This window comes from Monodelphis domestica, chromosome X (genome assembly GCF_027887165.1).
Source record: "Monodelphis domestica isolate mMonDom1 chromosome X, mMonDom1.pri, whole genome shotgun sequence".
NCBI lineage: Eukaryota > Metazoa > Chordata > Mammalia > Didelphimorphia > Didelphidae > Monodelphis > Monodelphis domestica.
The window spans coordinates 86744662-86756798 of record NC_077235.1 but is presented as its reverse complement, the minus strand read 5'-3'; the positions used below and the strand labels follow the sequence as shown (position 1 = coordinate 86756798).

The 12137-nt window shown below is 45.4% G+C and overlaps 1 protein-coding gene across 5 annotated transcripts in view; it reads right to left on the bottom strand.

Annotated features, from left to right (window-relative positions):
* The window catches only part of IKBKG (inhibitor of nuclear factor kappa B kinase regulatory subunit gamma), a 66075-nt gene that overhangs the window by 44019 nt on the left and 9919 nt on the right, over positions 1 to 12137 (bottom strand). For 2 of the 5 annotated variants that reach the window (XM_007506900.3, XM_056809746.1), the window contains exons 1-2: positions 11965 to 12122; positions 5457 to 5659 (exon numbers count right to left, since the gene is read on the bottom strand). In XM_007506900.3, coding sequence (XP_007506962.1) covers positions 5457 to 5643 — 187 coding nt within the window. In that variant the 5' untranslated portion in view covers positions 5644 to 5659; positions 11965 to 12122. Of the gene's footprint in view, positions 1 to 5456; positions 5660 to 11809; positions 12123 to 12137 lie in introns of those variants that run through there. The other 3 variants (XM_007506902.3, XM_056809745.1, XM_007506901.3) reach the window with 2 other exon arrangements.

The window sequence follows — 12137 nt, the reverse complement described above, 5'->3', positions numbered from 1 at the left end:
TGCCTCAGATCTATGGTAAGGGAAAAATTCATGACCAGCACCAGACAGAGAGGATCATGACAGGTAAAATGGACAATTTTGATCTCATCAAATGGAAGCTTTTGCATAAACAAAACCAATGTAGTCCAAAATGCAAAGAAATCAGGAAACTGGGGAAAAAGTTATAAGTTTTTCTGATAAAGGTCTCATTTCTCAAACATATAGGGAATTGAGTCAAATTTCTAAAAATGAATCAATCAGGAGCAGCTAGGAAACACAGTAGATACGAGTACCAGGCCTAGAGACAGGAGGACTTGGGATCTGGTCACTTCCTAGCTGTGTGATCCTGGGCAAGTCACTGAATCTCACTGGCATTCTTCTGCCCTGGAAATAATACTTAGTATATGAATTTTAAGACAGAAAGGGTTTTTAAAAAAAAAGTCAATCCGCAAATGCTAAATGGTCAAAGGATATGAAAAGACAATTTTCAGAAGAAGAAATCAAAGCTATCTATAGTCATAGGAAAAGAATGCTCTAAATTACCATTGATGAGAGAAATGGAAATTAAAACAACTCTGAGGTACCACTTCACGCCTAACATGATAGAAAAAGAAAAAGACAAAATGGTGGAGAGGATGTGGCAAGATAGGGATACTAATGCACTGTTGCTGGAGCTGTGAACTAGGCCAACCATCCTCAAGTACAATTCGGAACTGTGTTCAAAGGGCTGTCAAGGTATACATACTCTCTGGCCTTGCATTACCATTATTAGGCCTATATCCAAAAGAGATAAAGAAAAGGGACAGGGACCAATCCAAACAGAAATATCTATAGCAAACTAAAAATAAAATGAAAAGTAAGTTATTGCCCTAATAGCTAGGCTCTGAATTTATCAAACAGTAGGTCACTGTGATGATTTACTTCTATATATTGGGTACATTATGCATTCCAATGCTCAACTTCCCTATTTCATACCTCGTTGTGAAATGCCTTGAAGACTACAGCTCGGAGTAGTTGGAGATCTGACACTGCTAAGGCACTGTTCCTACTTTTTTCCCACTGATTCCCTCAATATTCTTGACCTTTTATTTCTCCAGATGAATTCTGTTTGAGATTTTTTTTCTAGCTCTATAAAGTAATTGTTTGGTATTTCCTAAGTAAATTAATTTAGATAGCAATGACATTTTTCTTTTATTGGCTCAATCTACCCATGAGCAATTATTTCTCCAATTATTTAGATCTGTCTTTATTTGTGTGACAGCTGTTTCCTAATTGTGCTTATGGAGTTCCTTTTGTCTGTGTGATTGAGAAAGAATTTTGGGAGTAGAAATGCAGGAAAAAAGCATAAGATTTATCACTTGTTTATACATGATTTGGGGTTGGGGTTTTAAAAGATGACTCTATTACCAAAATGAATACAATGGAAAGAGGTAGCAAGTGATAACACATGTATAACCCGGTGGAATTGCTTGTTAGCTCCAGGAGGTGGGAGAGAAAATGAATTATGTACCCTTGGAAAAATATTTTTAAAAAGAAAAAACCAAATCCTGTGTGATCCTGACTGTGATTCCACTTTACCTCCATTTTTTGCTTCCTGCTACTTCTGCTATTTTCTCCCTGACCTGAGGGCTCTAGATTTTGGCTACAGCATTCATTTTGGAATGAACATTTGGAGTTCCATTTCATTTTATTTTCTCGAATACAGTTTTGTACCTCTTTGGCCAATTTGAATTTTAAGGAGTTATTTTCTTTAGAAATGTTCCATTATCAATTTTTCTCTAGTGTAAGCAGTATGTGTCTTCTTTCATAACATTATGCCCGTGGAAATATGTATATGATAGCATATTTGCACCATATATCATATTACCTACTGTCCTGGGGAAGGGAAAGGGAGAGAACATGGATTGCAAAATGTCAGAAAACAATTTTAAAAATCCAATTTATGCTCAAGTCAAAAGATATCACCAATGATGTCATTAAGAAAAGGAACATTCTGTATCCCCTTTACAAAGCTGTAAAATCTCTTCATGATTTTCTGCTAGAGCTCTCACTTCTTTTCCAATGGTTTCCACTACTGATCTATTTGGTTTGTAAACAAGCCTTTTTGCTTTTTTGTTTAATCTCTTTGAGGAATTCTTGTTAGCCTAGTGTCCCAGCTGCATTTTTCTTTGAAGTTTTGCTTACAGATGTTCTTCAGGCCCCTTCTTCTGAGCTTCCCTGTTACCAAAATAGCTCCTTCTTTGGGTTCCTTTTTTGGTTTGCTCGTTCTTCCAGCCTGCTTCTTGGATTCGATATTAGTGCTGGTTCTGCTCTGGTCAAGTTACTTCCCACCTCTGCCTGCCTCCATTTCCTCCTCTATAAAATGTGGATAACAACAGCATCTACTTCCCAGGGCTGCCGTGAGGATCAAATGAGAAAATTGCTAGGTGCACAGTAAGCACTATCTAAATAAAAGCGCTATATATATACACACGTAAGTGTCAGCTCTCATTATAACTAGCCTTCTGCTGCTATCACAGTTTTTGTGGGGACCTGCAAGTTTTCAGTGCTTCCCAAATGAGATAACACTCAGGTATGTCCACTGCCCTCATGACCCAGGTTTGAATCTATCGACTTGGCCTCAGTTGGGAATTTCAGCAGACAATGCTGGCCTCAGTCCCTATTAGCAGCAGGTTCAGAAGGACTGGGCTTCTGGCTCCCCTTTGGTCTGGGACTCCTCTATAGGTTTCTGGTGCTAGGTGAAAGGCTAGAAATGAGTTGCTACTCTGGCCCATGTAGGTACATTTCTGCAACATGTTCCTGACTCAGTACACAGCTGGTACCCACACTCAAGACCGCTCCTCTGGATCTGTGACCTCAAACTGGATGGGGGCTGCAGAGGTGCCAGAAGGCCCCAGGATCTTTTTCTGTTCTGGTGTCCCGTCTCAGCCCTCAGGCTTGTCGGTCCATGGGTGCTAGAAGGCTTGCTGTAGCTGCTGCTGGGCTGGGCTCCTCACCAACCCTGATCCCAAGGTCCATAGACCTCTCCGACTTCCCCCCATCTAGCTGCTTAAGCTATCCTGGGCTGGAAAAATTATTCACTGTGACTTCTGGGATTTCTCCAATCAGAATTCAGCTTGGTGCACTTTCTAGATCTTTGTCACGGTAGAGCTAGGCGAGCTGGGCTCAAATACTTCCTCTCACTCCACATCTTGCCTCCTTCTGGGAGCAAAGTTTCACTAGCAATCTGACACAACTCCTTTGTTTTACAGATTCCAGATTAGAGAAGTAATTTATTTGTCCAAGGTCTCACCATTAGATAATGTCAGCAGAGTCTGTACTCTGACCTGTCTTCCATTTCTTTCCCTGTCCCCAGGTCTTGCCTTACTATTCTTTCCTGGATTCCAAAAGCTCCCTCAATTTCCATATTTAAGAACTAGGTAAAGAAGCCCATATTTCATTCATCTTTTGCATTCCCCATGAAAACACCTCATTTTTCATTGTCCCGGGAGAAAGTTTATCTTTTAAATAGTAACTTTTAAAGAAATTCCAGACCAAAAGCCATTGGCCAAAAGAGAAGGAAGTTTCTATATGAAGAAATGCAAAGTCAAAGTGATGGATATGGAAATGTACATGGAACCAACTCTGAAGTTTCACCTTCTACTCATCAAATCAGCAAGCAGGATAAAAAAACCCAGAAAAGTCCATCAAGACAAGTTCATGGGCAGACAGGTACGATAATATGCTGGTAAATGGAGTCATGAATCGGTCAAACCATTCCAGAAAGCATTTGTAATTCTGATAGCAGCATTGCTAAATGGCTCGTCCTCTGTGACTCAGGTGGTCTGCAAAGGTCAAGGACAGAAAAGAAATTTCCATCTAGACCAAAATATCTGTAATGGAAAGGTTTCTGGTGATGAACAGTGGAAAACAAAGAGGATTACGGAATGGCTCAAAAGACTGTGGTCCAGGGATATAGAAGAATGGTGTTTTAGACAGGGAAGAGTGAGGACAGATTCCAAGTTGGTTTGGTCACACTCAAAGTTCCCCTGGAAAATCCCCTAAACTGTCCACAGAGTTGCCTTCAGTTTCTTTAAACAAGTAAAGTCAGAAAGGGCCTAGGGACTCTTGAAATTTTCAACTTTGAAAGAAGGTGCTCTAAATCAGAGAGCAAATCCATCTACAATTATTGCCACGGCAACAATGAAATGAGAAAATTATTTTTTCCGTAGGCCCAACTAAGCTGGGAGGCTGGAACCAAAACAGGTGGACACATGGTAGGTGGCAGGAAATGAGGCTCAGAAACGATCCTTTGGAAAGAATTTCAGAAAGAAGTGTTCATGAGGATGTTGAAGTTAAGAGGATGGTCACTCCCTGGCATGGCTCTCTGTCCTCTTCCTGCTTTCCCAAGAGGAAAGGAAAGGAGCCAAGGCCAAAGGGAACTTGGCAGAGAACTTCTAGCTAAATAGTCCCATGGCTTTCCCTCTCTTTAACTCTACCAGACTAAACCCCAAATCAACTGATATTCCGAAAACTCAGCAGAGACAAGATGGCGGCATAGTAGCAAGAGCCTTCTGAATCTCCTTCCAACTGATCATTACAAAACGTCTCAAAAAGGACGGAAATCAAAACTAGACCAGTAAAGGGACTCTCCCACTGGACACAGCATGAAAGGTAGGAAGTGAGTGGTGATTCCCATGCTATAAGGGAGCAAAACTGCACTAATCAAAGCACAAGCTGACCACCCCTTCCCCACATCACCTACCACACCAGTTAGAGTGACGGCCAGAGCAATCTCCAAATTCTCAGAGGCTGGCTGAAAGCACCACAGACTTACCCCTGAAGGCTGTGCCAGGCCTTGGCAGCGAGACTCAAGGCAGTGGGGACAACAACGTGGCTGGCTAAAACCAAGGCAACCTGGCCTCTTGAGGAAGATAGCCTCAGGACAAGACGCTTTAAAGGGCCCACTACACAAAGAACATCACAGATCTACCTGCCCTCACTCGGGCTTCTGACAGGGAAGGGAAGAGAGTACCAAGACAAAAGCCTCAAGACAGAAGCTAAGAAAGCAATGATCATCAACATGAAGAACTCCCAATCCTCCAGCAGCAAAAGGAATAAGCAACAGAAGAGAATTGCTATTGTTAAGCAATCTGATGGAGCCAACAGACTCCCAAATAAGAAATGCATCAAAGAAAATGCAAAGGATTATAAAAGAAAGCAGTTGCACTAAAATGCATTTATCAAAATAGATAGATATTTTTTAATCAAGCTTATGGGCCACGGGTTTCTAATGCCCGCTGGAATGGGAAGGGAGACATGGCCAGGTCCCATCCTGGACTTCTCACTGGCTCCTTACCTCACTCAGGCTCATAGCTCCCAAGGCTTCACATGGGTAGACTACTCCTCAACACCAAAACACTGAGGTCCCCTTCCCAAGCCATCAAGTTCCTTTGATCATTCTCTTCTACTAACCCAGCTGGTAGAGGGGCACTCACCTCTGAGCTCCTGGTTCTCCTCCAAGAAGCGCTGCAGGGCCTCTGGAGAGACTTGGCTGGAAGGGAGATGCAGCATGGCTGATTTCCCCAGGGAAGACCCTTCACCAAGGGTCTCAGAATCTCCCGATGGACCCCTGTTGGGCTGTACCATCTCACAAGGCTGACTCTTACAGTGATGTTCATTCATTCAATTCGTTCAGTGCCTGGAAGAAAAAAAAAAGCCCAGGACATAAGAATATGCCACAATTCACGAGAAGCCTGACAGGTACTATCTCATATGACTGAAAGAGTCTTCTTCCTGGGCTCTTTTCAAAAGGAGCAGGAACAAATCAGGACATGTCTCAAGATATCTTCCTGCAAACTGGGTAGGGACTGCTTTTCATTTCATCTTTACATCCCCAGTGCCTAGCATAGTACACGGGATCCAAAAGGGGCTGACTGGGCTGGGTTGGATTAGAAGAGGAAGATTATTAGTTATAATAACATTTATATGCCACTTATTGTGTGCCAGACACTGTGCTAACCACTTTATAATTAGCTCATTTGATCCTCACCACGACTCTGGAAGATAGGTGCTATTATTATCCCCGTTTTACAGATGAGGAAACTGAGACAAAGCGAGGGGAAGGGGTCACCCAATCAGTAAATATCTGAGGCTATATTTGAACTCAGGTCTTCCTGAAACACTCAATGCTCTTAGTAGAGAACCACCTTATAATTTTTCTTATTCAATAATGTGACCCATGGCTCCAATCTCCTGAGAGCTTTCCTGTCCTGATTCTATCATCCAGGGCATGGTTCACCGAGGTGGACAGACTACTGGACCTGAAGTTAGCAAAATTCATCTTCCTAAATTCAAATCTGGATTCAGACACTTCCTAGCTGTGTGACCCTGGCCAAGTCACTTAGTCCTCTCTGACTCAGTTTCCTCCTCTGTCAAATGAGCTAGAGAAGGCAATGGCAAACCACTCCTATATCTTTGCCAAGAAAACTCCAAATGGGGTCCCAAAGGGTTGGGTCCTCTGAAATGGCCAACAAAAAAGCCTTATTAATCCAATGCAGTGAGATTTTTGTTGTTATTCTTGGATCAGGTTCCCTGCTTTGCTTCTACAAGAAAACCTGAGAAGTGGAGGTAAAAGGTACAGGATAAGTTAGGCAGGGAGCAGGACTTTTGTGTGTGTGTGTGTGTGTGTGTGTGTGTGTGTGTGTGTGTGCACAAACGCACTAGGAAATGCAGTGAAGACAGTAGAGAAATATGGCGGAAAACATTTGGGTGAAGACCAAAGGACAGAACAGAAGCAATTTTGTAATCAGAGGCCACTTGGATGGAACGGAGCTGGAGAAGGGGTCTGGAAGACAGAGCACATGCCTGGCACAAGGTCACAATATAGCGGTAATGAGCTGGTTCAATTACCCACATCTATAAGCCCTCTCTGCCAAAAGGTAGAGGCATCAATGAGAGGAAAGTTTATACTGGACCTCATTATTCCACAGAACCACCCCCTCCAAAGCTCCCTATTAACTGTTGATGGCATCACCCTTCTCCCCATCCATAAGGCTCCCAATCTCAGTCATCTTGGACTTCTCTCTCTCCCTCTCCCTCTCCATATACCCAAGCTCTTGCTTCACTTCAATTCAATAAATATTTACTAAATGCCTACTATGTGCCAGGCACTGTGCTAAGCACTAGAGATACAAAGAAAGGCAAAGCCAGTCCCTGCCTTCACAGAGCTCCCAATCTAAGGCTGCTGGGTGATTTCACCTCTGCAGCATCACTGCCCCTATCCTAAAGAGGCTCTCATCATCTCATGCTGTTGGGGGATCCACCTGCCTCAAGTCTTTCCCTACTCCAGATTATCCTCCACTCAGCCTCAAGGGAGATTTTCCTAAAGCTCAGGCCTATATCACCCTCCCCACCACTCAAGACAAAATATTGTTTGGGATTTGAAGCCCTTCATAAATAACCTGGCCCTCTCCCACTGAGATTAAAATGGAGCCTGTGCTTTTTTCTTATTGATCCTATTTATGAGTAATCAATTTAGTCCTCTAACTGCTCAGGGCATGGCCTGTAATGAACTGCCAGAAGTACATATTGCTTTGGTACTGTAGGGTCTGTTCTGTCTTCTACTCTCCTCTACTCTGTAAGTGATTCCACTCTGGGACGATATTCTGTATTCCACAGAGCAAACCTAATCCTTTTCTTTGTCTCTGGGCAACAGTTCAAGTCTCCCTCTCTGTGGCTGGCTGGCTGAGCTCCCCCTGAGGTTCCCCTGAATGCTGCTAACCAAAGAGAAGCTCTGGGCATGGGAACTATCCTCTAGGTACCACCTGGGAATCGGGCGTGCCAAGGGAGAGGTTACTTCACACCACTTCAGTCTCCGAGTAGCTAAATGATATCTGGGGGCCATCCTTGAGAACTGGAACAAGGTGACCCATCCTTGTCCATTTTGGGTGGCCTTATCTTACACCCAGGAGTCTGGTGCTCCACTCTGGTATCTGTGAACTTGAGATGCAGCTGGGCCCCAAAACTCCTACAGGCAGCATTCCCCAGAGCCCAAGAGGGCTGGGCCCACGCCTGCCTTCCTTCACTGGTCATAATTTGCTAAATCCACAGTGTTCCCCATCTCATAACCAACAAGGCAATTTCTTCTTTATTCATATTTATGAAAGCTACGGAGCACACCCGCAATTTAGGGTCTTTTGGCTACTCCAGGGGCCAAGAGATCTGCTTTCCAGGAGGGCAGCAACACCAATAATAAAACGAAACTTTGCTCAGAGAAGTCTGCCTTAACTACCTTTTGCTGATGTGATCAAACGTAACGACCCTGTATTCCCCGACTCTCCAATCCAGGGACACTGGCCTCTTTCCTGGCTGTTTCCATGAACACGACACTTCATCTCTAGACTCTGGCATGGAACATTCTCCTTCTCCACCTTCTGGGTTCCCTTTAAGTCCCAGCTAAAATCCCACCTTCCCCAAGCTCTCTTTATTCCAGTGCTTTTCCTCAGTGAATTACTTCCTATTGATCCTGCATAGAGCTTGACTGTACATATATGTCTCCCCACTAGACTACAAGCTCCTGGAGGGCAGGGTCTGTCTTTTGCCTCTTTCTGGATCCCACACACTTAGTACAATGTCTGTCTAGCAATAATAGGCACATAGCAGTCAGCTACAACCAGCTGTTGGGGTGGAAATGACCAAACCCTTAGACCTAAGTTTGTGCTAGAGAAGGAAGTCCAACATAGGCTGCTACCTTGCAGTCTCGATTTGGGCAAGAATTGCCAAAGGTTCAAAAAAAGACCAAGGATTCCATAAACTCACTTTTACCAGAGTGACTCCATTGAGGCAGGATGGGGAATTCTGAAGACTTATAGGAAAACAATTCCAGCAACTGACTGAATTCGACTGTTTTCAGAGATATGTCACTAGATGAAGACGGGGGGCAGAATCCTCTCAAAAGTATCTTGAACGTTCAGAACCCCCAGAGACTCAGGATAAAAAAGCATCCTTCCACAGCCAAAGAAAGAACTGTTGGAATCTGACTGCAGGCCAATCAATCCTTTGTGAGGTTCTTATTGTATATGTGCTATGTGTCTTTGGTCATGACATGGGGAACGTGCAAATACATATTGCATGAAAACATCAGTATATCCTGGATCAGACCATTTGCTGCCTCCAGGAGTGGGAGGGAGACATCCGAATCACACAGTTGTCAAGGGGGTAGCTAGGTGGCATGGCAGATTTAAGTCAGGTTGTCCTGGGTTCCAATCTGACCTCAGACACTTCCTAGCTGTGTGATCCTGAGCAATTCACTTAACTCCCACTGCCTAGCCCTTAGCACTCTTCCACTTATTGATTCGAAAAGAGACGGTAAGAGTTTTTAAAAAATTGTTTTCTAGATGTAATTTTTTAAAAATGTTTAAGCATCTATAGAGTGCTATAGCTCCTGATGAGTTGAGATTACCTAGAAAAGCAAGAGGTAACAAAAGGGCCTTTAGCTCTCTTGGGGGAAAGAGGCCAAAAGACTGTTGCTTGGAGTGAATGGGACACTGCAAACCAGGGGTGCCAAACCCAGGTGGGTCCCACAACACTCCCAGGAACAAACCAGATTCATAGGTCACTGGGACACATTTAACATAGATAATGAGAATGTGTGGTTTCTTGCTTGAGCTCCTGGATGCTGCTACTCTGCCCTGGTTCTGCAAAGAAATAGGGAAGGAAGAGCTGCCAAATTCTTAAGTTTGCTCCTGTTTTCTCTGGAAAGGACAGTGACAAAACTCCAAGGGAAATTACTACTACCCCCACTGAAGTCATCAGCTGGTCCACATAAAAAGAAAACAAGAACAGGCAGATGTAGCTACTAAAACACTGTCCAAGATAGCTGAAAAACTATCACCATGGAAACTGAGAGTTAGAGGAGGGAAGAGGGCCTACCCAAGACCACACAGGCAAGACTTGTGGAACTGGGATGCAAACTCAAGAGTTCCCTTTTTTGACAGGAAACTGACTGATCTCTGTGAATCAGATACTACAAGAAGAAAGATTTGGACCTGGCATAATGGCTAGTGTGGTTGACGCCAACTTGGCAGGCTCTCATCTGTGCTGTTTAACTGAATTTTAGGCCACTGGGTAGCAATGGGCCCAGAACACCGAACCTAGAATCAGGGAAGGCCTAAATTGGAATGAATACTCTGTGATTCCATAGTTGGGTGACCTCCACCTGTCACTTAAGTTGTCCAACCATACAGCAACTGTCTCCCAGGATTACTGTGAAGACCAAGTGAGCTATGCGGAAAGTGCTTTAAAAACCTGGCCCGTGTTTATTTTTGGAGGGCAGCTGGGTGGCTCAGTGGATTGAGAGCCAGGCCTAGAGATGGGAGGTCCTAGGTTCAAACCTGGCCTCAGACACTTCCTAGCTGTGTGACCCTGGGCAAGTCACTTAACCCTCATTGCCTAGCCCTTACCACTCTTCTGCCTTGGAGCCAATACACAGTATTGACTCCAAGACGGAAGGTAAGGGTTTTTAAAAAAAAAAAAACCTAGCCTGTGATTTCTTTATCAGAGACTTTAAAAGATGGCATGTGCATGAAGCGTGCAGAACTGCATTTGGGGCGCCAATTTAATAAGATGCAGACAATCAGAACTTGAAGGGCCCCTTGAGTATCCCTGTCACAGAGGGCTAGTCAGAAAGAACTAGGAATGTTTAGCCTAGAAGAAAAAAAGCCTGGGAGGCAGAGGAGCAGGGGAGAGGGAGATTCCACTGGGCCACTTTGGCCCTTGAGGGCCAATTTCCTCACCAAGAGAGTTGCTCCAGGAAGTCAAGTGAGCAAGTAGGGGCCTAGTCCTGTGAGGCCAGTGTCAGAAGGGGTGGCTTTCCCCTCCAGGTCTTCCTGACCAGCTGAATAGGAACCCATGGCTCCTCCTAAGGTCCCCAGCTGCCAAATTCTGTGGGCCAATGCAGATCTAAACTCTACTTCGGGTCATTCTCAATGGAGCCATCAACTCGTTGGTGAAATAGCTGCAATGTGCCAGGCACACAGTATGTGGAGGCAGCTAGGTGGCCCAGTGTTAACTCCAGCTGGGGGACTCTGGGCAAATCATGTAACCTGTTTGCCTTACTCCACTGGAGAAGAAAATAGCAAACTACTGCAGCGTCTTACACCGCAGCCCAATGGGGAGCAAGGATCCCCAAGGTGACCCAGTGAGCTGTAACTGAACAGCAGCAGATCCAGGAGGACACCAAGAGGCAAAAGGCCACGTGGAGGGATCGATCCATCTCTGCCCTGGAGGGGAAGGTCGGAGGCACAGTGAATCCCGAAGTCACTTAACCTGATTGGCCTCAGTTTCCTCTTCTGGAAAATAAGCTGGGGAAGGCAATGGCAAAGCATTCCAGCTCTGTCTGCCAAGAAAACCCCAAGTGGGGTCCTGAAGAGTCCTTTCTGGGAGAATGAAGTAGAAAGGGGAAGAAAAAGAATAGTAATAATAGCGAATATTTACACAGTGCTGACTAAGGGCCAGTCCCAGTTATCTCATCTGACCTTCACAAGAATCCTAGGAGGTATCCTCATTTTACAGATGAGGAAACTGAGGCATAAAGGGCTCCAGGGATCTGAATCCGTTCGGCGGGAATCCCCTCCGAAGTATAAAATGGAAGCAAAAAGAAATCTCTGCTTTTTCTCCACATTTCCCACCACCACCACCACGAAAAAGCACAACTGATCGGCTGGGAGCGGGGATAGGTGGCTTTGGCTCGATCAGGAGTCACCTCAGACCCGAGCGCCGAAACTCTCGGGAACCGGAAAGGGGCGGGACCGCTGGCGGCCAAAAGGCGAGGCCAGGGTTCCGGACTCACCCCGGGGGCTGGACCCTCGGGCCTTCAGGCTTCGGTTTTGATCCCACCAGAGCCTGGGGAGCCCGCGGCCTTTCCGGGCGCCAGGCCGGGCCGGATTCGACACGCCACGGATGCAGCGGCGGGGATGACGCCGAAGACAGCGACGGAGGACTCACCAGCAGTCGCCGGCTGGCGTCCCAGCCGACGGCTCCGAAGCCGGGATCCCGCGGCCACTCCTGTCCGCCCAACATCTACTTCCGGGTTGTGGCGCAGGGCCGCGGCGACCCGGAAGCGCTTAAGCGAGAGCCCCGACTTCCCTCGGGCTGACTCCGCCCCATTCGTTGCGAGG